At 40.1% G+C, this 22227-nt stretch overlaps 1 protein-coding gene across 4 annotated transcripts; it reads left to right on the forward strand.

The window, feature by feature from the left end:
- Positions 1-7002: 7002 nt before the first annotated feature.
- LOC146498977 (TBC1 domain family member 22B-like) lies at positions 7003-22221 on the forward strand. Of its 4 annotated transcripts, XM_085138293.1 has the most exons (6): positions 7018-7321; positions 14398-14454; positions 16198-16390; positions 16504-16669; positions 19464-19631; positions 21992-22221. In XM_085138293.1, exons 1-6 carry the CDS (start codon positions 7266-7268, stop codon positions 22072-22074), a joined length of 723 nt encoding a protein of 240 aa, XP_084994419.1. In that variant the 5' UTR covers positions 7018-7265; the 3' UTR covers positions 22075-22221. The 4 variants fall into 4 exon arrangements, with proteins under 4 accessions (XP_084994417.1, XP_084994415.1, XP_084994418.1 ...); XM_085138291.1 differs by lacking the exon at positions 21992-22221 and having other exon boundaries at positions 7003-7321; positions 16507-16669; positions 19464-19822; XM_085138289.1 differs by lacking the exon at positions 21992-22221 and having other exon boundaries at positions 7013-7321; positions 19464-19822.
- The last annotated feature ends 6 nt before the right edge of the window (positions 22222-22227 follow it).

Consider the following 22227-nt stretch of genomic DNA (forward strand, 5'->3'; position numbering starts at 1 on the left):
ACAAATTATCTGTGTTAACAATTCATAGTTGAAATTAGAAATTTCTTTTTTATTTTTAATAGAATATAAAAACTAGGTTAACTGTCTAATGTTTGTCTATTTAACTTATGTTTGGAAGCAAAGTTCTTGCCTTACAATTTGCTGGTAACAAACACAACATAGTACAGATTATTTTTTTATCCAGGTTTCTCTGCATTAATGATGTGCATATAAACTCCCAAAACAACACAGTAGTAATAAATGCAGTCAAAAATTTAAATTGTTCTGTGGCCGAGACGTTGGACATAGTTTTGATTTCTTCAAAAAATTCTTCAATAAATGGAGACCTTAATTATTGTTTAGATTATTGTTAGATTGGGTAGTTAACCTTACATTGTACTTTGAAGGAATTTCCTTTAAGGGAAGTAATATCCCCAAAACTGACATAAAATAACTTGTGTATGTGTGTATTGCTGAAGACCCAAAAGGGAAGTATGGTCCCCAAAACTGACATAAAATAACTTGTGTATGTGTGTGTGTTGCTGAAGACCCCAAATGGAAGTAAGGTCCCCAAAAGTGGCATAAAATAGTTTGTGTATGTGTGTGTTGCTGAAGACCCCAAATGGAAGTAAGGTCCCCAAAAGTGGCATAAAATAGTTTGTTTATCTGTGTATCGCTGAAGACCCCAATGGGGACATTAAAAATCCCCAGTCCCCAATGGGAAGGTAAAAATACTGTCTGAACAAATGTTGCTTAAAATGAAAATCTCAAGTGATTTTTTATTTCTGTGGTCTTGGAGGAGTAAAACTGAGTTGCCAGCTTGCTTCTAAACCATACAGAAAGTGGTGTCCCCAAAGGGTGGGAGTTAAGATATGCGACCCCAAATGGGACTTACGCGAGTGTGTGTGTGTGTGTGTGTGTGTGTGTGTGTGCGTGTGTGTGTGTGTGTGTGTACGTTGTTTGTGCATCCATAATAAGCAGGGTGATAACAACACAGAGGTATAGACGGGTATTTGCTAAAAGCACAGCAGCCATAAAGACTGTCACACTTTATCCAAGGGTTGTTTTACGATAAGTGCACACCACAACACATATCCTATAGTCTCCTTTTACTCTTTCAATTTAGCACAGCTGTACAAAATGTATGCAAATCAGCTGTATGGATAAAGCGTATTAGAAGTCTTGTTCTTTTTCTTTGCTGTCTTTACAGCAAAGTATTATCAAGTATTTCTTGAATTAGTTAATGCAAAGGACAAAAAACTTTTTTCCTCCAGTATATTGACTTCATGCTGTAGGAAAGTGTGGGTCAGTCTTCCCCTTCACAGATTTACACACCAGGTTACAGGTGCTATCAGAGGATTAATGCACGATAGGCAGGCACTGAGGTGTAAAATGTCACTAACCTCAGCCTGATCTAGGGTCAGCTGCTAGACACCCAGAAGGTCGCTGCAACACTGAACCTACACAGTGCAGCTGTTACAGAATGGGCATACATTTGTAATTGTAGCAGTGTTAGCAAATATGTCACACAGAAATGAAAAAAAAAATCCAAATAAATAAAGTTTCAACAGACTTCTGAATCTACCCTTCCATCTGTTTTTTTAGCTGCTTACAAGTGAGGTTAACAGAAAAACTAGAGCCTCTCCAAGGTCTCATAGGGTGAGGGGTTGTATTTGATCATACCTGGAAATGTAGCCATTCATTCATGTGGAATATTTACCTGGGAATATCAGTATTAACTGAAGGTTGATCGTATTTGTTCGGGATAGGAATACACACATTTCAGTCCCATCATCCAAAATTAAAAAATTTCTGCATTCATCAGCTTCAATCTTTTCAACACACTCTCTTCACTTGTTAGTATATTTCTATTCTGTTTTTAATAAGACCAACCTGCTGTACAGGTGTGCTTGTGTTCCACCATAGTCTCCCTGCTCAGCCAAACAAGTGTCTGACCTCACTATAAGCCTTTTGCCTTTGCCAGCTCTCTTTACTAACCTCTTCCTTTGAATACTTTCCTGTAAGTCCTCATTCCACCACCACGTCTCCTTTTCTACTTTTGTCTTTCCAGAGAATCCGCCAAACAATTTCTTGGCAGTTTTTTGTCCTCACTCTTCTTGAAGTACATGCTCACCATAGTCGTTTTCATGCAAATTAACATTGGCTAAATGATTATTGATGTGCATTTTTTGTGATGAATAATATGATAGTGAGTGTAAATTTTCCCCAAAAAGTCATCATCTGGCTGGGATTAAATGTTCATCTAAAATCTGATTGTGGCTCGTGATGGCAGGTTTTCTTTGGGCCAATTACTGATTAAGTAGCCAGTGGAAAGGATGCTCTGGTATGACTGGAAGTTACAGTTAGGGTAGGACAGGCAGCGCTTTGTTTTGAAGTATTAAAACTAAAATCACCTTTTGATATATCAGTTGATCAATCTGACTTTACTTTTGTTATCTAAAGGGTTAAAGCTTCAGATAACAAAGAGCTGAAAGAAACTGGAAAGTTCCCAAATGGTTGTCCCTAAGAGCAAAAAGTGGGGAAAAAAATGTCATCAAAGATACTTTAGAACTGAGCGCTGAAAACAAGCCGGATGTTTGGTGTTCTCTTTAGTCAAAGGACCTCATGGAAATGTGTTTAAAGTTGAAAGCTGAAATTTTCTCAGCCATGAAAATAAAAGAGTAGAGTCCACTACAGCAGGCATTGTGAAATATATAAGCATGCAAAAATCCTTTTTGCACTTTGGACTTTTAGTTCAAAATCAAGACAGACATAAAAGAGGCTCATCTCTTTATGTCTTTATTTGCACGTCATAAGCTTTTACTCCTAACATACTTATAGGTCCAATTATTAATTAAATGCACACTTTTTAATTTGACCAATCCTTGGCCCTATTTATTATTTATGGATCATGGGATGTATCAGCATTTTTAGTGAGGGACTTGTTATAGTTTTTGCAGACTAAGCTCACCATACACAGCACTCATACAGACTTCCTCATCGTGAGGGAGCTATCTTACCTTTCTCAACGATTTTGCAATCCTTCATGGCCCAGTCACAGTCAGAGTGTGTAAGCACAGCTGTTGGTGACCTCTTGACCTTGAGATGAAGAATTCCAGTAGACATCACCATGTGCCTGAAGAGGAAACGCAAACATCTAATGCTTCTGTATGCACATTTTCACAGTACATTTCACTGTGAGCTTTGAAGCCAAAGCATGCTAAAAAGTTGGGGAGGTTTTCCCTTTCTTTTATTCACATCTGGCTAGTGCTTTTTACAGCAAAAAGTATACAATAGTAGATGATTACCATAGAACTATTTTGAGCAATGTTGACATAAGTAACAGGAAAGCAAAAAAAAAAAACCCCAAAAAACTTACCTCCATTGAATAAGCTCCAACTCAAAAGTTCAAAACTGATTTCAGGACTTCTTGACCTCTTATATTGATCAATATCTTCTTGCTCAAACAGTTCAGAAAACTTTAAAAATAACTGTTTGCTGAACACTGCGCCATGGTGACAGGACAAAAGAAAGAAAAAAAGTTCCTCTTTTCTTAAGAATGCTGTCGGAGTGGTTTTGTTGCCACTTAAGCATTCAGGAAGAGAAGAAGTCACAATGCTGTCCTTTCAGGGGTTAGAGGGAGAACAAAAAAGGGGAGGGGGGGGACACACAAGCCAAAATATGGCTGAGGGCTTAAACTCCACTGAGCATGTGTCATACATTTATTTTGAAAAACCACTTATCTTCAATGTACCATTCAGGGAAATGCATGCCATTAAAGATGAACTATTTAGAACTAAAATATGTATTTACAGCAGACAAGTCAAAACATGCCTTCATCTAGATGTAATTCAATAAATAGCCATGGTTTCCTGACAGCAGGAAGATCAAAGTAACAGCAGAGAGTCACTGTGCCCCAGGCAACTCCAGCAGTCCCTCACACAGCTCCCTATTGTCCTGCCTTGTGACTACAAGTGCATCCCCTCTCAGCCTGCTCCTTTCATACCACTGTTTTCTTCAGTGAAATGGCCACACCAAGCAAAATCCAGTAGCCAAAAGTCACAAGACTGCCTCGAGAGAAAGTTCCAAACCATCTCTACAAAGAGTTATCTCCAGAAAATGTTTCAATGGAGTTTTCTCCACTCTCAATGACATGAAATCCACAGCACACACTTGTTCCCAGCAAATATTAACTCTCACCTGGATTTTGTCAGTTGAAGTCCGTTGAACGCTTGAAGAGGAGTGAACAGGTGGGTGGGTGCTGCAGTGATTTCCCTAAACAAACAGACACAGGAGAGCACCTGCAATTCAAATACAAGGCCAACATGTAAAACGAAACCAATTCGTGTCCCAAAACCTCCATTTGCCTGTATTTGAATGCAGCCAAAAGAGGCCAAGATGTGCTATATAAGACAAAATAAGACGAACTGAGTCAATTTGCTTTTCTTTTTTTTTTCAGGAAAAGCATGGCTATGTCCCCACTGTGTGGTCAGCTATCTGGTGTTGACAACACCATAGAATAAGCAGCATAAAAGGATAATTCCCTTTTCTAACATTTACAGTAAATAGGTAGTAGTTGAACTGGTTTCATTTTGAGAAAAGCTCTTTAACTGGAGCGGAAGATGTCTGCCCTCATGTGGACAGAGACTGTAGATGCAGCAACTGGGGGGGAAAAGAGAAGTATTACTTAGCATAAATTAAGGGTCAACATTCAGAGGAAGCATTTTGATTTGCATGACAGTTTGTGGCTTGAAGAGCTTGCAGTAGCTACAGTAAACTGCTTGCCTCTGATCAGCCTGATGTACGTCTGTTTAGCAAAGGGTAGTGGTTTTGTTTCCATTTCCACATTCTTTAACTTTATGTCACAAAGTCATCTCATCAAGAGGTTAGCCACTGACACAAAATTGCTGATCTTTTAAATTCTAAGAGGATCACATTCATGCACAAGACAAAAGGTCTAACTGGACTTGTGCTTATATAGCACTTTGGTTATTCTTTTGGTCACTCAAAGAACTTCCTTGGAGTGCTCAAATGAGGGATTCGTCCCACACACATTCATACAAGACTTCTATGCCCAAGTGCTTTATAACAGACGCACTCACGCTCCGATGGATAGTAAGGATAGACCTTTCATATGTTATGGCTTGTTTTGGTCAGCCACCTATTCCACATGGGCACATGAGCCTTGTAAGCCATCCAGGAGGGGCTCAGAGTAGAGTGAAAGGAGCAGTTGAGGTGGTTCGGGCATCTCACAAGGATACTTTCTGCGCGCCTCCTGGGTGGCCACCAGAGGGAGGCCCCAGGGCCGACCCAGGAGACGCCGGAGAGATTATATCTCTTGGCTGGCCTGGGAACGCCTTGCTGTTCCCCTGGACAAGCTGGAGGAGGTGGCTGGGGAGAGGGAGGTCTTCTCTGCTTCTCTGCTTAGGCTGCTGCGCCCACAACCAAGCCCCAGATAAGCGGAAGAAGATGGATGGATGGATGGATGGATGGATGGATGGATGGATGGATGGATGGATGGATGGTTTACCCAAAACACGCTTTATGAACCTTCCTCCACTGAATGATCAAAAAGCAGATAAAATATCAAAGGCACCAGTGCTTGTTTCTGTTAGACTTGTGTGATAAACTTGTGTGAAATCTCTGGCTATAGAAAAAATGATTCTAAACAACAACAAGATTTTGGTTTTAGGTTGTGACAGTTATACTTGGCCTAAAAACTCCCTGAAAAGCCTTGAGTTGGTCCAACATGCTACAGCAAAGAGTATTGACTGGGACTAGAAAGAGTCCAGAATCGCATTTAAAATTCTGCTCCTCACATTCAAGGCCTTGAATAAGCCCCATCTTATCTTAAAGACGTCATAGCACGGTAACACTCCAATACAGCGCTTGACTTTCAGACTGCAGGCTTACTTCCAAGGATATTTGAAAGTAGACCGGGAGACAGAGCCTTCAGGAACCAGCTTCTAGTTTGGATTTGGGATACAGACACTCTCTCTGCCTTCAAGATTAGGCTTAAAACTTTCTTTATTGATAGAGCATATACTTAGTATTGGCTCAGGTTACTTGAGCCCTTGGGGGCTTCACATGATACACTGGGTGTTTCTTCTTCACCCACCTTTTATCACTTACTATGTGTTTATACAACCACACTGCATTTAATCATTATTTTACTATTCATCTCTGGCTCTCTGCCACAGTGTGTATTCCCTGAGCCTGGTGTCATCTGTAGGGAGTCATCTGAATGTTTCAGGTTTCTCTGTAGTATTGTAGGGTCTTTACCTTACGATATAAAGCACCACAAGGCGACTGTTGTTTGGATTTGGTTTTATATAAATCAAAATGAATTGAATTAAAATAACCTTGTCTCAGATACTGTGCTTAATGTCAAGCATTATGCTAACCCCAATCTACTGTCTTTTTTTCCACTTAGGGGGGAACGCACATAACTTGGGTTTCTTTTCTCATTTCCTATAGATTCCAAGATAGCATACATACACGTGTAGTAGAGTAGCGTCACAGCTAGCAGTGTAGAGTCAAGCAGTGACCCTATAATTTTTCCTTTGCAATATAACTGTAACACACCACATGTATACAGCATATTGATCAATATTTAGATGAGATTTGAAAGTTAAGTAGCATTGAGCCAAAAGACCATGTATGGATTGGTAGTATAAATCAGTATTGTACACAGATACCTATACATTATTTTACTTTATGCTGAGGTTCGTCTGATTTCAAGTTTATTTCATCAAACTGTGTCAAATAAAGAAACCTTTCTTTGACACAGTTTGCTTTCTTTGACCATCTGCTGACTTGAGTGGTCAAACCAAACACATCACAATGCAGGCGTCAACAGAGGCTGGAGTCCTAAGAAAGACTTTGCATTAGAATGGTGTTTGAGGTCGACACCAAACATTCCCCTGCCAGCATCCAGTGTCTGCGAATCACCTCTTTGTGCCTGTTTATCCACGAGCATCACTGACCGTCGCTCTACCGCGAGCTCGTCCGATTGGCTATTTTCGCTGCACCTGTTAGAGTCTGGCACCAATCACGCGCTCCTGTCGGTGCGCCCCAAGATGGCGGCTTACAGTGTGCTGTAGTGTACATCATCACACTGGAAAGCGAATATTACTATCACTCGACCGTTTAAACTCATGAGGAGGCCGAGCAGAGAGAGCCGAGCGGGGCCCAGCTGTCGCCAGTGAAACGCGGAAGCGGTTGCCGCATGGTTTCTTCACGAGAGCAGCCGGTTTCGGTGTCGGTCTGACGGGGGTTATCTGAGTATGGCCACCGACAACAGGATCAATTTTTGGAGGAGAAACGCAAAGGTTCCTGGAAGGTAGGTCCTCTTTTCTTCATAAAGTAGCACTACATTTCTTAGTGAATTTCAAACAGGCACTGTTGAAATATTGTCCTTAACAAAGACACACATTAATAATACTCTTTTCTATTAATTATACTCGTAACTAACAGATCTGTGTGGAAATACAAGCGCACAAATCGACTCGTTCGCTGGATTTCACGCATGAGCCGCTTCCAGTGTCTTATTCGAGTGTGTGTTGTTATAACAGCTCCCAGCTCAGAGGCAGACCCCCATCTTTCTTCTCTGCGGTTTCTAACGATCACACTGGAGGTGGCAGCTGTCTGTCAACCGCCATATGCTTTCTCAGTCTATGCTGAGAGGTGCTGGTGACAGTACAGTAAAACGATCAAAAACATCAGGGAGGAAGAATGCACTGTCTGAACCACTGACACAGCACTAATATCTTATTTTGTCATCTCAGTGGGTTTTCTTGGAGGAGCTAAATGAAACGCATCCTCGTTTTATGGCAGCATTACTTGGGGAGGACACAGTAAAGACATTACTGTATACAAATGAAATGTGTATATAGTAAAGATTATGTTACATTTTAATTTTAATAAAGTGCACAGTAGAAAGCCTTTGTGTTCAAAGTGTCTTGTAAATAGATATTTAAAAAGTTTCTACAAACTGCACTGCCCCCAAAAAAGAATAAATAAAAAAAGTACATCTTTCAGACATTGACTAAGCACACCAGAAAAAATGCAGAGCCCTTCTATCCACCTGTTGGGGGCATTTTGGTGATGGTCATTGCAAACAGAAACTATAGGAGGGAAACATTGCACTTTGGGAATGCTGATTTCATCCTGTAGTGAAAACATGTTAATAACATGCTAATAGAGGGGGGGGGGGGCAGCGAATGGGTTTGTAAGCTGTTCATTCTTAACAATTTCACAACTGTGCAGTGAATAGTTACCAAGTGTTCTCAGACCAGTCGGTGTCATCCATGGAGCAGTCTGCTAGTGATCACAAGGAGGTATTTGATGCAGTGATGTATACCTTTTGGGAGCAGTTTTGGCTAGCAACTGGAGAATAGTAATTTTTCCCTAGTAACTGATGGTTGCCATATGTAGGTAAGGCCCAATCACACAGATCTAACTTCATTTCATAAGAGTGAATATCTGATGAAATTATATATAATGCCTGTCAGGGTGAAAACTTTACTATTTAAGCACCTAAACTGGAGAGTTATTGACATTATACTGTGTCTGTATTTGTATTTCATTGTGAGATATTTATGCTGGTATAATGTTCTGAGTGTGCATACTTAAATATTCACCTGAATATAGAGTGCATCTGCTGTAATATTGGGTACATTTTAATAATTCTTGGAATCATTGAAAATACCATATTTTGGCATACTTAACAAACACTAGTGTTTGTTTTTTTGGATGCAGCCTATGCCAAGACACATTGAAACCATTCTGATGGCAGGTCGGGACCGAACACTTTATTGAGGCACTTTTTTATCTGTATTTTGTTACCCATGTGTGCATTATTTTGTCTATAAAGTACTGCAAGACAACAGAAAAATAACAGAACTTTTTTTTTTGCTCTGCTGCAAACTTCATTTGGAGTTTGTTTATTAGTCTCTAAGCTGAGTATAATGGGAGACACATACTTGAGCTAGGCTAGTCCCAGCATGCAGAGCTTACGCAATATACATCATGGGCATGGCTAATAAAGGGTATACTCCCTGCTTTGTTTTGTTTTATTTTAGTTTTTCCTGTGCGCAGGTGGAAGCTGAAAAATCCCTCACGCCTCACTGATAAGACAAGACGCTTCTTCAAGTTTATGCGTTTGTATCTTTATTGACCTCTGTGTTTTTTTATGACCATCAAGACTGATAATCTGATTAATGTCCTTTCCTGGTACCATCTAACTGCAAGAGGGTGGAGCAGAGAAAAGAAGTGGGTGGAGGTGGGCGGTCAGCCTGTTTTAGAAATCTGAGAAGACGGGATCTCCAAGGAGAGGGCGGTGCTGTCTTTGTCACACACACTGATCTGGGGTGGGTGGATTGTTAGAAACACAAACATATGTTTGAACAGGAAGGCTAACAGCTAGTCTTGCTGCCTGTCCTTGAGCTGCTCCTGATAAAACAAGTGTGAGGCTGGTAAAAAAGACACTCTGGCACTGCCAGATAATCAGCAGGCTCAGTTCTCAGCCTTAGGCTTGAAAAGCTGCAGTTTGATAAACTTCATATTATTTGCAGCCCTGTGATATTCTCACAAAACCCACTCCATTACTTAGAATAATTGGGTTATCATGACAAATGGATAATATTATGAAAAACTACAGAAAATAGATTTTTTTTTAAGTATTATCATAATATTTTCATGTCTGAATCTCTAAATGGCCCATATCATAGCAGGGATCGCAAAATTTCAAAATCCCTGGTAGCCATTTGGGCAGAGACTCTTCAGTTTTTGGTAGCCCAAAATAAATTTAAGTAGCCCAAATAAAAAAGAGAGCAATTTTTGATTGATGTTTTGTTTCCTGTTTTGTTTCCGTTACAATATTATACATTAAAGTATAATAGTGTAACGGAAACAAAACATTAATCAAAAAATTCCTGAAACACAAATTACAACATTGTATAAAAATTACAATCATCAACTCAAATACTTGGTTCTAACTGAACAGAAATTTCTATGAACTTGTAAGAACTGTAGGACATGAATCAGTCTGTGTCAGATCCTGAATTTGAAATTTCCACTGAAGTCACGGGTAAGAGGTAAGTGGAACCAAGATCGAGGCCATTTGCTTTTTGAAGTTTGCAAAGACTGCTAAATTTTGCCAGTGGGAAAACCAACAACACACCCGGCAGAACATTATGTTATTTACACGGGTGCACATAAGTGGTCCGCATGTGCGCATTCGCTGTCAAAATAAAAGACGCGCACCAGATAAGAAGTTGCAGCGCGCGTTTGCGTCCATATAAAAGGCACTGTTTTTGTACGCTAGAGTGGGATTTTCACGGCACATTCTGCACCACATCTCTGTGCGTTCATCATTTGTTTGAAGCCAGCTCACCTCCTGCAACCACTTTCCCGAGAATACGCGCTTCTTTTGTGGTTCGGACTCCTTCTGACATTTCTTTGGAGGTGGAGGAACACCAAAGTAATTGCTTAAAGGAGCTTCTTCGACATCTTTAAGAGTTCTAAACAAATGTCTGTCCTCCTCCAGAAAATCCTATGTACGCAAACACGCGTTGCAACTTCTTATCTTGTGCGCATTTTTTATTTTGACAGCGAATGCGCACCTGCGGACCACTTATGTGCAGCCCTGGTTATTCAGCTCGTCATATTGCAGCCACAGAAATTCTTTTGTCCATGAAACCATAAAGCTGCACTTTCTTTTTGCCTCATAGTCTGATTTGTCATAACTTTTCCGTTTTGTGGTAAGCTTTTCTTTGGCTGTCACTTCTTCATGCTGACCTGTCTTATTTGGCTCAGCAGAACTAAAATATATATCCTGCTGCTTTTACACACGCACTCACATAACGCTCAGCGATTCTCTGCGCGATCAACCTCTCACATGTTTAAGCTTGCTGCGGGAGATTTCACTTGTCATGTTTGCATAGTAAGCTAATGATTGATAAGACGATGTCAGAGGAATTGGTGCGCAAATTATCATCACTCACCAATCAGTACTGTCGCTCTCTATACACAGTTCGCGCGATTGCAAAGTGAAAGCAAAAAACAAGCGCAAATTCAAACACGATTTCAATGTGTCACATATTGACAGTGGCTCACCGATGCCAATTACATAATTACCCAGCTACATTTCCGAAAGAATGCAAAAGCATTGACATATATTTTTCCTTCCTATGATAGCCCGACGGGCAGGGCAGAGATAGATTTTGGTAGCCCGACTGGAAAAATCGCTAGCCCCGGGACGTCGGGCTAGCGATTTTGCGAGCCCTGCATAGAGAGCCCTCTTTAACAGAGACCTTAGTCTTTGTCACTGTGACTTTGACTTTGACCAAAAGCTAACATCTCAAAGTTGATGAGCTAGTGCAGCACAAGACTTCATGCAGTGCCAATCCTGCCAGATAAGAACAGGAAACTGAGGTTACAATTTGCATGGGCTCACCAAAATTGGACAATAGAAGAATTGAAAAATGTTGTCTTGTCTGATGAGTGTCCATTTTTTTCTGCAGCATTTGGATGGTAGGGTCAGAATTTGATAATATCAAACCTTCTGCCTTGTATCAACAGTTCAGACTGTTGGTGGTGGTGGTATAACAGTGTGGAGGAAATTTTCTGGGCGCACTTTTGGTCCTTCATACTGACTGAGCATTATTTGAACACCACATACTACTCAACCATTCTTGCTGACCAAGTTCATACATTTATGGCCACTGTGTGCACATCTTCTGATGGCTGCTTCCAGCAGGACAATTCACAGTGTCACCAAACTCAAATATTCTCAGACTTTTTGGTATATATTGGTATAATTAGGTATATAACCTTAACTTTAGTGTATTAAAGTTAGAAAAATCACTTACAAGTGGTCAAATATATTATATTGTTGAATATAATTGAAGACAAAACTGCCTTCATCACAGCTTTCCATAAATGGATCTTTATTGATTTATTCAGAAAAAGCTTTGGTAGCTCATTCTCAGAACAGCAGCCTCAGATTTCTTCTTAGACAGAAGATTTACAGCACAGAGATAAAACAATAAAGGGGAAATGGGACGGGCACATTTCAAGTTTGTTATTTAAGTTATTAGGCTTAGCAACACACCTATTAACGTTCGTTTGAAACCGTTATCAACATTAACAGACTGAACTGGACTTAATAACAGGAGTGCATATAATTTTAGTAAATTATTCTGGTGAGTATCAGCTGCGCTGGGTATGTAAATCGGGACATCCAGCCGCGGTGCTGATCGCCATTCGTGCCAAAAATCCAAACAAATGTCACTTGATCAAGGAGCAAATCTGCATCAGATGAGATCAGCTGACTTTGCGTGTACGTGGGCAGTGCACAGCGCATATAAGAAAGCGGTGTGCAAAAGCAGGGTAGTGACAGAATTGATGCGCATTATTGATATTTGAAGCATATGTACCTGCACATTAACACACGGGTACTGTGGAATATATTTTTACTCACCTAAAGTGCTCGTCCACTCCCCGCAAAAAAATAGCAGCTGTGCGGAGTCTGTGGCATCAGTGCTCTCATCGCATGCGATGGAGTAAAGATCAAAAGCACAGCTTTATCAGACAGTTGCAGTTTAATGTTGGCTGACAAGTCTTCAACAACTGGATTTCTGGACATGCTGACGTTGTTGACGGGCGCATTATTTCGGTGACTTTAACGAGGCCGTGTTTTATGAGGTCTCCATCTGAAAAAGGCTTGCCATGTCTTGCGATGAGTTGGGCGACCTCATAGCTGGCTATTGGAGCCTTCTCCTGGACCTTTTGAGCACGAAAAAATTACTGTTGCTGACCCCGCAGGAGAGCTACCCTTTGCTTTAATTTCTGCTCTCGCTCAGCACCAGTGTAGGATGCATAGGCCTGATGTTTGGTTTCATAATGACGTCGTACATTATACTCTTTCATAACTGCCATAATTTCAGTGCAGATCAAACAGACACACTTCCCCTTGAATTCTTTGAAGAAATATTCACTCTCCCACCGTGTCTGAAATTTTCTGCATTCACTTTCTACCTTTCGCTTCTTTGGTTCTGCCATGTTTAGTAACTAACTTGGGCTAAATTTCTTCTGTGATTGTCCTTTTTGGTGGAGCAACTGCCTCGATTGACAGTAGCTCCCCCTGGTGTTAAAACTAAGAAGTGCAATACACTCAAGCAAAAGTTGAAGTGCGGGCCATATTCGATTCTATTTATAAAATTACTTGCGGGCCAATTAAAAATGGATCGCGGGCCGCAGTTGGCCCGCGGGCCGGAGTTTGGACACCCCTGTATTATGGCAATATGGACCAAAACCTCAGAGTAATGCTTCCAGCACGTTGTTGAATCGGTGCCACAAAAAATTAAAGCAGTTCTGAAGGCAAAAGTAGGTTCAGCCTGGTACTAGCAACATGTAACTAATGAAGTCGAAGGGGCAAAAAAAAAGGAAACGCAAAATGGGCAGCTATCAGTGTTTTTCCGCTGAGTAAAGACTTTAATAGAATGCAAATAAAAATTTGGTAAGAGGCATTTTTGGCAATTGTAGATCCTATCCTACCACTCCAGACTATCTTTGCTTTAGTTCACCAGAGATTTGGAAAGAAGCTGAGTATTAAGATTCTCAAATCCGCTGAACATACTGCACACCACAGGGTGGTAAAGAACACAGGCGCTCTGCAAGCTGTCCACTTCTTCTGTTCAGTGCATGCTTAAAACAAGCTCATTTTGTGAAATAGGGATATTTCATATAAGGGATTGACTGAGTCATGTGGAAGGGAAGGCAGCATGTAGAACAGTATTTGTTGGGTCTGTGATTTACCAACTGGGATTTTAGCATTGCAGGATCATTAAAGAAATGTTCAGATAGTTCCCAGATTTGAAATTCATTTTTAGGGATGTTCCAAACATCAAATAGATGTCATTATGCACTCAACAGGAAATGACAACTGTGTTTGCTGCCAGTACAGATCTTCTAGCCGGGCTACAGCCTGCCTATATGTTTGGGGTGTAACAATTCTCCAGTGCAGGGTTCAGTTCATAGGCTTTATGTTGGCCCACCTTTTTCTTTAAACACTTATAAAGCATATAAAGCATATCCTTTCCCATATACACATTTTTGATAGTCATACAATCTGTTTCCAGATGTTGCTTCTCCTCTGTGACTTCTCCCTCTTTGCTGTGTAATTAATTAACTAATTTTAAAGAAACTGAGCAACTTACTCAAACTAAGAACGGTGAGTTCAGAAGAGCAACACATCAGAGGCCAGGACATATGTCTGCCAACATTCCTGTGAACAGTTATTAATTAACATCTTCTAAGAAGTTCATCTTTGATTGTTCGCTCAGTTAGACACTCGAGAGCTGCGTGTGTTTTTCGGTGAAGAGATGACGGCATTTTACATGTTATCTTCCACAGTGTGCAACCGGTTTATGGAGCTCAGCATCCACCTCTTGACCCCCGATTGCGACGCACGTAAGTGCAGTAGGCTGCATGGTGTCGCGTCATCCCAGTTAATACATTTTAACTTTTAATCTCAGTATAACATGTATTTCGTAGCTGTTTCTTGCCGCAAGTCTTGAATACAGTGCTATGAAAAAATATTTGCCCCCTTCCTAATTTCTTATAGTTTTGCATATTTGTCACACATGTTTCAGCTCCTCAGATTTTTAATATTAGACAAAGATAATGTCAAATAAATACAAAAGACAGTTTGTGTTTTTATTTATTTCATATGTTAAAGGGGAAATTTTTCTAAACCTACCTGGTCCTTTGTGAAAGAGTAAATACCAGACTTAAATCAAAGTTACCTGATGACTGAGAAAGTACCATTGTAATGCCGAGGGAAGCTGCTTAGTGTACTAAACGGCTGTTTAGGGTTTTTCTCTGTTCACTGGACAGAGAAAAGTGGACAAGGAGACTTGGTGGTGCAATGAGGAAGTACAGAAAAGTATTCAAATGTTGGCAAAGAAAAAGTGGAATAGTGAGGGAGATGAAGAAAATGGACAAGTATGCTGGTAGGCTAGGCATACAGTGAAGTGACAGGTAGCAAAGAAATACTGATTTCTGTGTGAGGTTGGACACTAAGGCCAGAACAGTCGACTTGTGTTTATTGGCTGGGCAGAGAGATTGAGCTGGAAAGGATGTGCAGCAGGTTGGGTTTATTAAGGATAGAATGGAAATGTACTTACAAATGAAGAGAATGTCTTGAGAAGAAGGAAGGAGTTCTTTGAAGAGCTGAAGAATGAGGACAGTGCGAAAGAGGAAGACAGATTGAGGACAGCTAGTGACTAATTCACTAGTGTCTTTGTGGAACGAGAGGAACTATAGAACTACATGAGGAAGTCAGGGATGGCAGAGAAGTAAGTGACGGTGGTGGGGGACATGTGTAAGTATAGCAAGACAGTGGGGAGGTGTGTGGTAGGAGTGATAGATGGGTTCAAGGTGGGGTTGCGAATACAGCAGGAATCAGCTTTGAGACGCTTTTTGTTTGCAATAGTGATGGACAGACTGACAGATGAAGTCAGGAAGGAGTTTCCATGGACTGTGATGTTTGGAGATGACATTGATCTGTAGTGAGAGTAGGGATCTGATGGAAGAAAGGCTGGAGAGATGGAGGTATGCACTAGAAAGGTAAAACAATGAAAGTTAGTAGCAGCAAGTAAATGAGAAACAGAATTGTTGCAAAGAGTAGGTTGTGAAGGTAGTGTAGTTTAAATATCTTGGGATGGGGCACAAAAGCGGTCAAGAAGAGAGTGTCAAGTGATTTGTGCCAGAAGGTTGCAAGTTAGAGCAAATGGGAAGATTTACAAGATGTTAGTGAGACCTCCTATGATGGTCTACAGTTTGGAGATAGTGAAACTTTTCATTGGGAGTGATCAGAACACAAGATGTAAGTATGAGAAATGAACCAAACTAAGAAATCGGAGAGGGGCCGGATACCTTTTCCACCGCACTGTATGTGTGGACTGCCTGCACCAGCATCATCTCCTAAACCCCCCAAAAGTTTTCAGTCTCAGACTGAAGAAGTCACTTGGATGAGTGACAAAACATTTCTCCCACTGAAAACTCTACGTCTAGATGAACAGAATTGACTTTTAAGGGATTTCCTTAACTGAATGATTGAACATGCATCAAGACATCATCTCCTAAAGTTGTTTTTTGGTTGGTTTCTTTCTCTTTTCTGCTTGTTTGATATTTCAATCTGTCTCCCTGCAGGTATCCCAAAGACACAAAGCCCAAGTTCAACAATATCAAGACCAAAAAAGCCTCCAGCTTTTATGAGTTTGCCCGCAGCACCAACGATGCTTGGGATATTGATGATGAGGAGGATGAAGAATTCCTTGGCACCTTCAACCCAGCTGTATCTATACCACCAGGCCTGCACACTACGTCATCCATACAGAACCAAGTAGCTACAAGATTTGATTTTTTTTGTCAGTCAGCAGTAAAGAAAATGAACAAGTGTGAAAAGAAAAGAGACATTCTAGTGTGTCTTTTAATTTGATATTATTTTCATCTCAGCAGCATCAAGCAGGTGACACAGAATGTGCAGTTTCACACAGATTGGCACCACCCACGACAGAAGGTCCAAACCTTCAGGATGTGCAGGAGGAGGACACGGAGTACGAGCAAGCCAATGGCAAGGTTGTCAAGTCTAGCAGCGATGCACACCTTAACACATCTTCAGGTATGTGGCTAATATGCTGCAGGTTTAAGATCTACAGAGCAGATTATCAGGTGATTCATAGTGAAGCTAATTACAGATTTTCACAGGTGGGATTTAAGACTGCAGTTAGGGCTGGTGGGATTATAGCAAGGCCTTTAGGATGTGTCTGATGTTCCATGACATCATCACAATTGAGTAATGCAGACAACAGAGGACTGTATACCACTTATTTATCTTACTGCTGTACAATTAATGTCTTTAGGTTTTCTTTATGTTCAAAAATAGAACTAGAAATACTAAAATAAAGATGTATACAGGATTAGTATTACAGAGAGAGCACATGTGATTTAATAATTATCTGACCAACTCTGTCTCATAAGCCACATTCACACAGAATAAGTGAAATCAGTTTCTACTTCATTGATAATCTTATCCTAACCAGTGTTTCTTTCTGTGACTAGCTCTTCTTGTGATGTACCAGCCCCCCAGATTTCAATCCAGTTATGTTGTTGTGATGAAATTATATAATTTATAATAAGCATGAATTAACAGTTGCAAATTCTTGTTCAGCCTCTATACCATTAATATCTCTAAGTGCTTTCTTTTAAGAGCCTATGAGGGAAGTACAGTGTTTAATTACCGTTAGTGTGCCTGGATTTAGGTTGTAAAATCTCTTGCAACCCCTCGATATTAGGGTTGATTTTAAACAGTTTGTCATGTGTGAATTCAATAATTAACAAGATTGAGTACAGGGAAAATTTATGCAAAACTTCACAACACTTTTTACAGAACGCCAGGTTATATGTACCCAACCTAAGTACCTTATTTATCAAAATGCTTGGGGGAACATTTTATTCCTACAATACTGAGATAAGATGGACCTATGCAGCATAAAATGTCAGTCCCTCTTCTTCAGACTTCTTCAGACAGAGTCCAAAATATTTTGGGAGTCAGTCTGCCAAAAGAATATCCTTTCATTATCCACCTTTAAGAAAACCAAAGTTTAATGGAGGCCTTTAATTCAGTAGATTTGTCAGTTTCACCAAACAGCGTACAGCAGAAATCCCTGTGAGTCACTCAGGCTGTAGACTGCTCCAAACACTCAGTTTCAGACTATTTTTTCTGCTATTGCCTCTGTTTAATATCACTGAGATTATCTTACATGTTCACCTTGGACAAACAGCTCTGATTGTCAGCACAGAAGTCCCACCCAACTGCTTTTCAAACAAGTTTGGATTGGCACTCAGTCAGAAGACTGTTGTCTCAAAAGGTAGGGGGAAGAGAACTGAAATAGCTGAAAGAACTGATGGGCTGCACCAAGGACCCGTTTTTGATAAACAAGGATTATTTTGAACTGTGAGTCTGAGCTAATAGACTAAAGACTAAAAATATGGATTGGAAAATAAGCATAAGAAATCCCCTTTCATAGCTTAAGTTATGAAATTGAATAAGAAAAGTTTATTTTTCTTTTTGAAGTTCTGCACATGAATAAAGAGAACTCCCGTCTGCAAATGTCTTATATGTGACAGGATGAAAGATCAATGCCAGATGTAATTGTAGGACTGTGTGAATAATGAAAAATTATACATGGAAAACAGGTTTCATTAATCCTTAATTAACTTTACCCTCAGCTTTATGAGTAGGATCACTGTTTCAAATCTAGTGGCTTTTCGTATGATGAATAGTCAGCTGAATCTTTATTCAGAAGTCACCTAGTTTCTGAATATTCACATTGTTGACTGGTCTCCCACTAGCCTTTCTTAGACTACGTCTACACTGGCCCGGATAGATTTGAAAAAGGCGTTTTGGTCTGAAAACGCTCCGCGTCCACACTAGCTTTTTCAGTCGTTTTCACAGAGTTGTGCGTCCACATTGAAACGGCCAAAAACGCTTACATTCCAGTCCTGCGCATGCGCAAAAGTGAGTGAGAATTAAAGAATTTGAAGAAAAGCTATCTGGAGCATGTACAAACTGATATTAATCTTTTTTAGGGCTGTCAAAATTGAGAGCAATCAAAACAACTGCTATATAATGCACTCCCCTATCTTTGTTAAATTGGTCACATGACTGCATCACATGACTAAAATGCGTCATTGTTTTAGAAAGCCTGCGTTTTCGAGTGTCCACACTGCGACGGGGCAGCTCCATTTTGAAATGTATGCGTTTTCAAGGGCGTTTTCAAAACGCTGCGTTTTTCCTTGGGGAAAGCCTTGTCTCAGTGTGGACGGGAGGCCAAAATGGAGAGAAAACAATGCGTTTTCAAACGAAAACCCATTAGTGTGGATGTAGCCTTAGCCAGTAGTCAACACTTCAGCTAATTTAATCCTATTAAACTGCCTTTATGTGTTTACAAAGTCACAGTCTTGGTGACTTACAACACTGACTGTCTTCCACCTACAATCCAGTTTTGAGATCCCTTCCCAGGCACCTTAGCCCCCACTCACATCAGGTGAGGTCACATAATAGGGTGAGGCAAGGTTTCCCAATGGTTTCACCCAAAACCTCTGCTGGTAATGACCTGTGCCTTTTTTGGTGAGGCACAGGATCAATAGTAGGTCAACAACTCCCACCAAGGAATAAATACCTGACCACAGAAATAAATATGGCAACAAAGTAAGAAAATAATTGCATAGCTTAAGGAGATTGTTGTAAAGTAATATGCATCTCTTTAGCTTTACTTGTTTAATTTAAGATTAATTGCATTTGGAAAATATTTGAACCTTTTTATTGTTCCTTTAATATCGTGGCTCTTGCTTGTTTTCATTCTCCATTGTAAAGTTGCCTCTTGTTTTTAATCCGTGTGCTCCTTATGCAGTTCGCTCCACACTGCAGAAGCAGCAGTCTCTCCCAGTTCGTCCCATCATCCCATTGGTGGCTCGCATCTCGGACCAGAATGCATCAGGGGCACCACCTATGACAGTGCGGGAGAAAAGCCGGCTGGACAAATTCAGGCAGCTACTGGCTAGTCCCAACACTGACCTAGGTACAGCAAGAGAAGCAGCCTTTCCCTTATATTGGGATGTGCTAAAGGACTGTGATCGTTGCAGGAAGCCCGTGCCTTTTGTTGAATCAGAAGATAGCTACCTAATAATTTACAGTACCATACATCAGCAAGGAAACCGATTATTGACATGCAAGTATAATGTGCAGGCATCCTGAAAAAAAATATTTTTTTTATGTATAAAACTGATTCTAAGATTATTTCAATACAACAATATGAACAAAAAATGTGACGTATTACACTGTGGTTTTTTTTTTTACAAAACTGAGCCAAAAAGCAGACGCAGTGTGTGGAAAAACTAAGTACAGCCCATGATTTAGTAGCTTGTAGAAGTACTTTTAGCAGCAATCAATCAGTAATCAACCAGCTATATCTGACACTTCTCATATTGCTGACTGAGCAATTTTGGCCCACTCTTCTTTACAACAAGGTTGAGGTCTGGACTTTGAAAAAGGAAATGATCAGCGTGTTGCAATGGCCCGTTTAGCCATTATGTTGTAAATTAACTGGTCAGGGAAGTTTCAGTTTCAACTGAACCTTGGGGTGAATTTGCTGAGATTGGCAGTTGTCTTGAATGTTTTCCACTTGCGAGTGATCATTCTTGCTGTAGAATGATGGACTTGGATAGTTTGGAAATGGCCTTATAACCCTTCCCAGACTGATAAACAGCAGCAATTGCACCTCTAAGATCAGTGCTGATGTCTTTTCTGTGTGATATGGTGTTAACTCCAAACAAGCAAACTGCCAAAACTTCTGCTTTTATAGAGGTGCTCACACTTGCTGAAAATCAATAAATTAGGATAATTTGATTTGATTAATTTGACATTTTTGTGGTCTAATTGAGAGGTCTGTGAAGGTTCTCAGTCATCCAGGTCATCGGAGTCTAAGTATCTTGGAAAGAAGGGTGTCTGGACTTCATGGATGAGGTTCCTTCTCATCCGAGAAGCTTCTTCAGTTCTAAGCGCAATTGGTGGAGAGTTCTGGATTTTACACCCGTTTTCACACCTTGGCTCATGTGATTATGTAGAGGATCAATAGGGGGTCCATGACCCTCTCGGGGACACTCCCATAGGGCTTAAAATCTGGGACTGTCCACCGTTTGACCTTAGAACTGAAGAAGCTTCTCAAATGAGAGGTGAAATGTCTTCAAGCAACTTAAAGAAGTCCAGACGCTTTTCTTTCCAAGCTCCGTAGACTCTACTTACAAGAGTCTATGTAAGCCTTTATATATTTCTATATGTTTTTGGTAGAGCAGAGAAATTTCTTTCATTACCCATACAAGATCCAAAATTTACAAATTTACAAATTAACTATAATCCTCAATGCAGCTCAAAGGAAAGGTCAGCGATCTCTTAAATGTAATGCAAATAAACATTGCTCATGAAGACATCTATGTAACAACTTAAATGATAAGCAATTCAAATTCAGCTTTTAAAAAGTAATTGCTGGATGTTGATTTTGTAAACACTGAGGACATAGAGAGGACATTGTTCAACTTGTAATTTTGTTAACTATCACTAGATGAAAACAACCAGGCTCTGGGTATTTACACACAGTGTGAGCTCCAGTTGATTCACCCATGTGCAAATAAAATGGAAACTCTGGCTGCACAGTAAGCCTGATTTTAACTCAAATGTGTAGTGTGAATTAACATGTCATACATATTTAATAAAATTGGCACAGTATCTCACCAGCTTTTAAGAGGAACTGCTGGCGTGTTGTAACTGTTGCACTTTAGGCTGTAGCTAGGAACATTGTAAGACTGGTCCTCAAAGATTTCTGAAATGAAATATCTGTGAGCTAGATCGCACTTTGAAAGAACTGCACTTCACAATGCCTCTCGTGTGCTGAGACTTTCTTCTAAAAGACTTTGGTTGTGTTTGTGCTTTAGAAGTTAGATTTTTCTGTAGACATGTATTTTTCAGGTTGTAGCCATTTTCTTTTAATGTCTTTTCTGTCATCAGTGCTCAACATGATAATGATTTCACTTATTGTACTGGAATGTCAAGCTAAATAATAGACTGCGAAACTTTATGAGCTTGTCACCAGAAAGAAATGGATCCAGAATATGTGGTACGGGTTTGTCTGAAAGAACCCACACAGCCTTCAGTTTAATAAACCTGTTAACACAAGTAATGAAGGACTTGATGAGATTTTTTCACCAAAAGAACTCTCTTTTGTAAAGCTGAACATCACATTTTTTCTATTAAACTGATTTTACAGCTTTATTTTTCTATTGCATGGGTGACTCGTCACTAGTTGTGTAGGTTGTGCTGATCTCTGCTCTGGTTTCTATATAGCATTGACAGTGCTTGTTTCTATCTTGCTCTGTGCTGTTACAGAAGAACTCCGCAAGCACAGCTGGTCAGGCATACCAAGAGAAGTCCGGCCAATCACATGGAGACTTCTTTCTGTAAGGCTGTGACCTTCAGTTTTGCAAAAGCACATTTTTCTCAGCATTTAATAATCCAAAGCATTCTGTCTCAATAGCTCAATTTTTTTTATTATTTTTGTTTGATTCGTAAAAATTTTCAGATAATGCTAAAAGCTTTATCTTTACAGCCGAACATATCTCAAG

Source organism: Neolamprologus multifasciatus, chromosome 17 (assembly GCF_963576455.1).
Source record: "Neolamprologus multifasciatus chromosome 17, fNeoMul1.2, whole genome shotgun sequence".
Classification (NCBI taxonomy): domain Eukaryota; kingdom Metazoa; phylum Chordata; class Actinopteri; order Cichliformes; family Cichlidae; genus Neolamprologus; species Neolamprologus multifasciatus.

What these genes read in the sequence shown, in the direction of transcription:
- LOC146498977 (XM_085138289.1), top strand. Translation starts at nt 7,266, where the DNA reads ATGGCCACCGACAACAGGATCAATTTTTGGAGGAGAAACGCAAAGGTT. An exon ending in AACGCAAAGGTTCCTGGAAG is followed by an intron (nt 7,322 to 14,397) that starts GTAGGTCCTCTT and finishes TATCTTCCACAG; the next exon opens with TGTGCAACCGGTTTATGGAG. An exon ending in CGTCATCCATACAGAACCAA is followed by an intron (nt 16,391 to 16,503) that starts GTAGCTACAAGA and finishes TTTTCATCTCAG; the next exon opens with CAGCATCAAGCAGGTGACAC.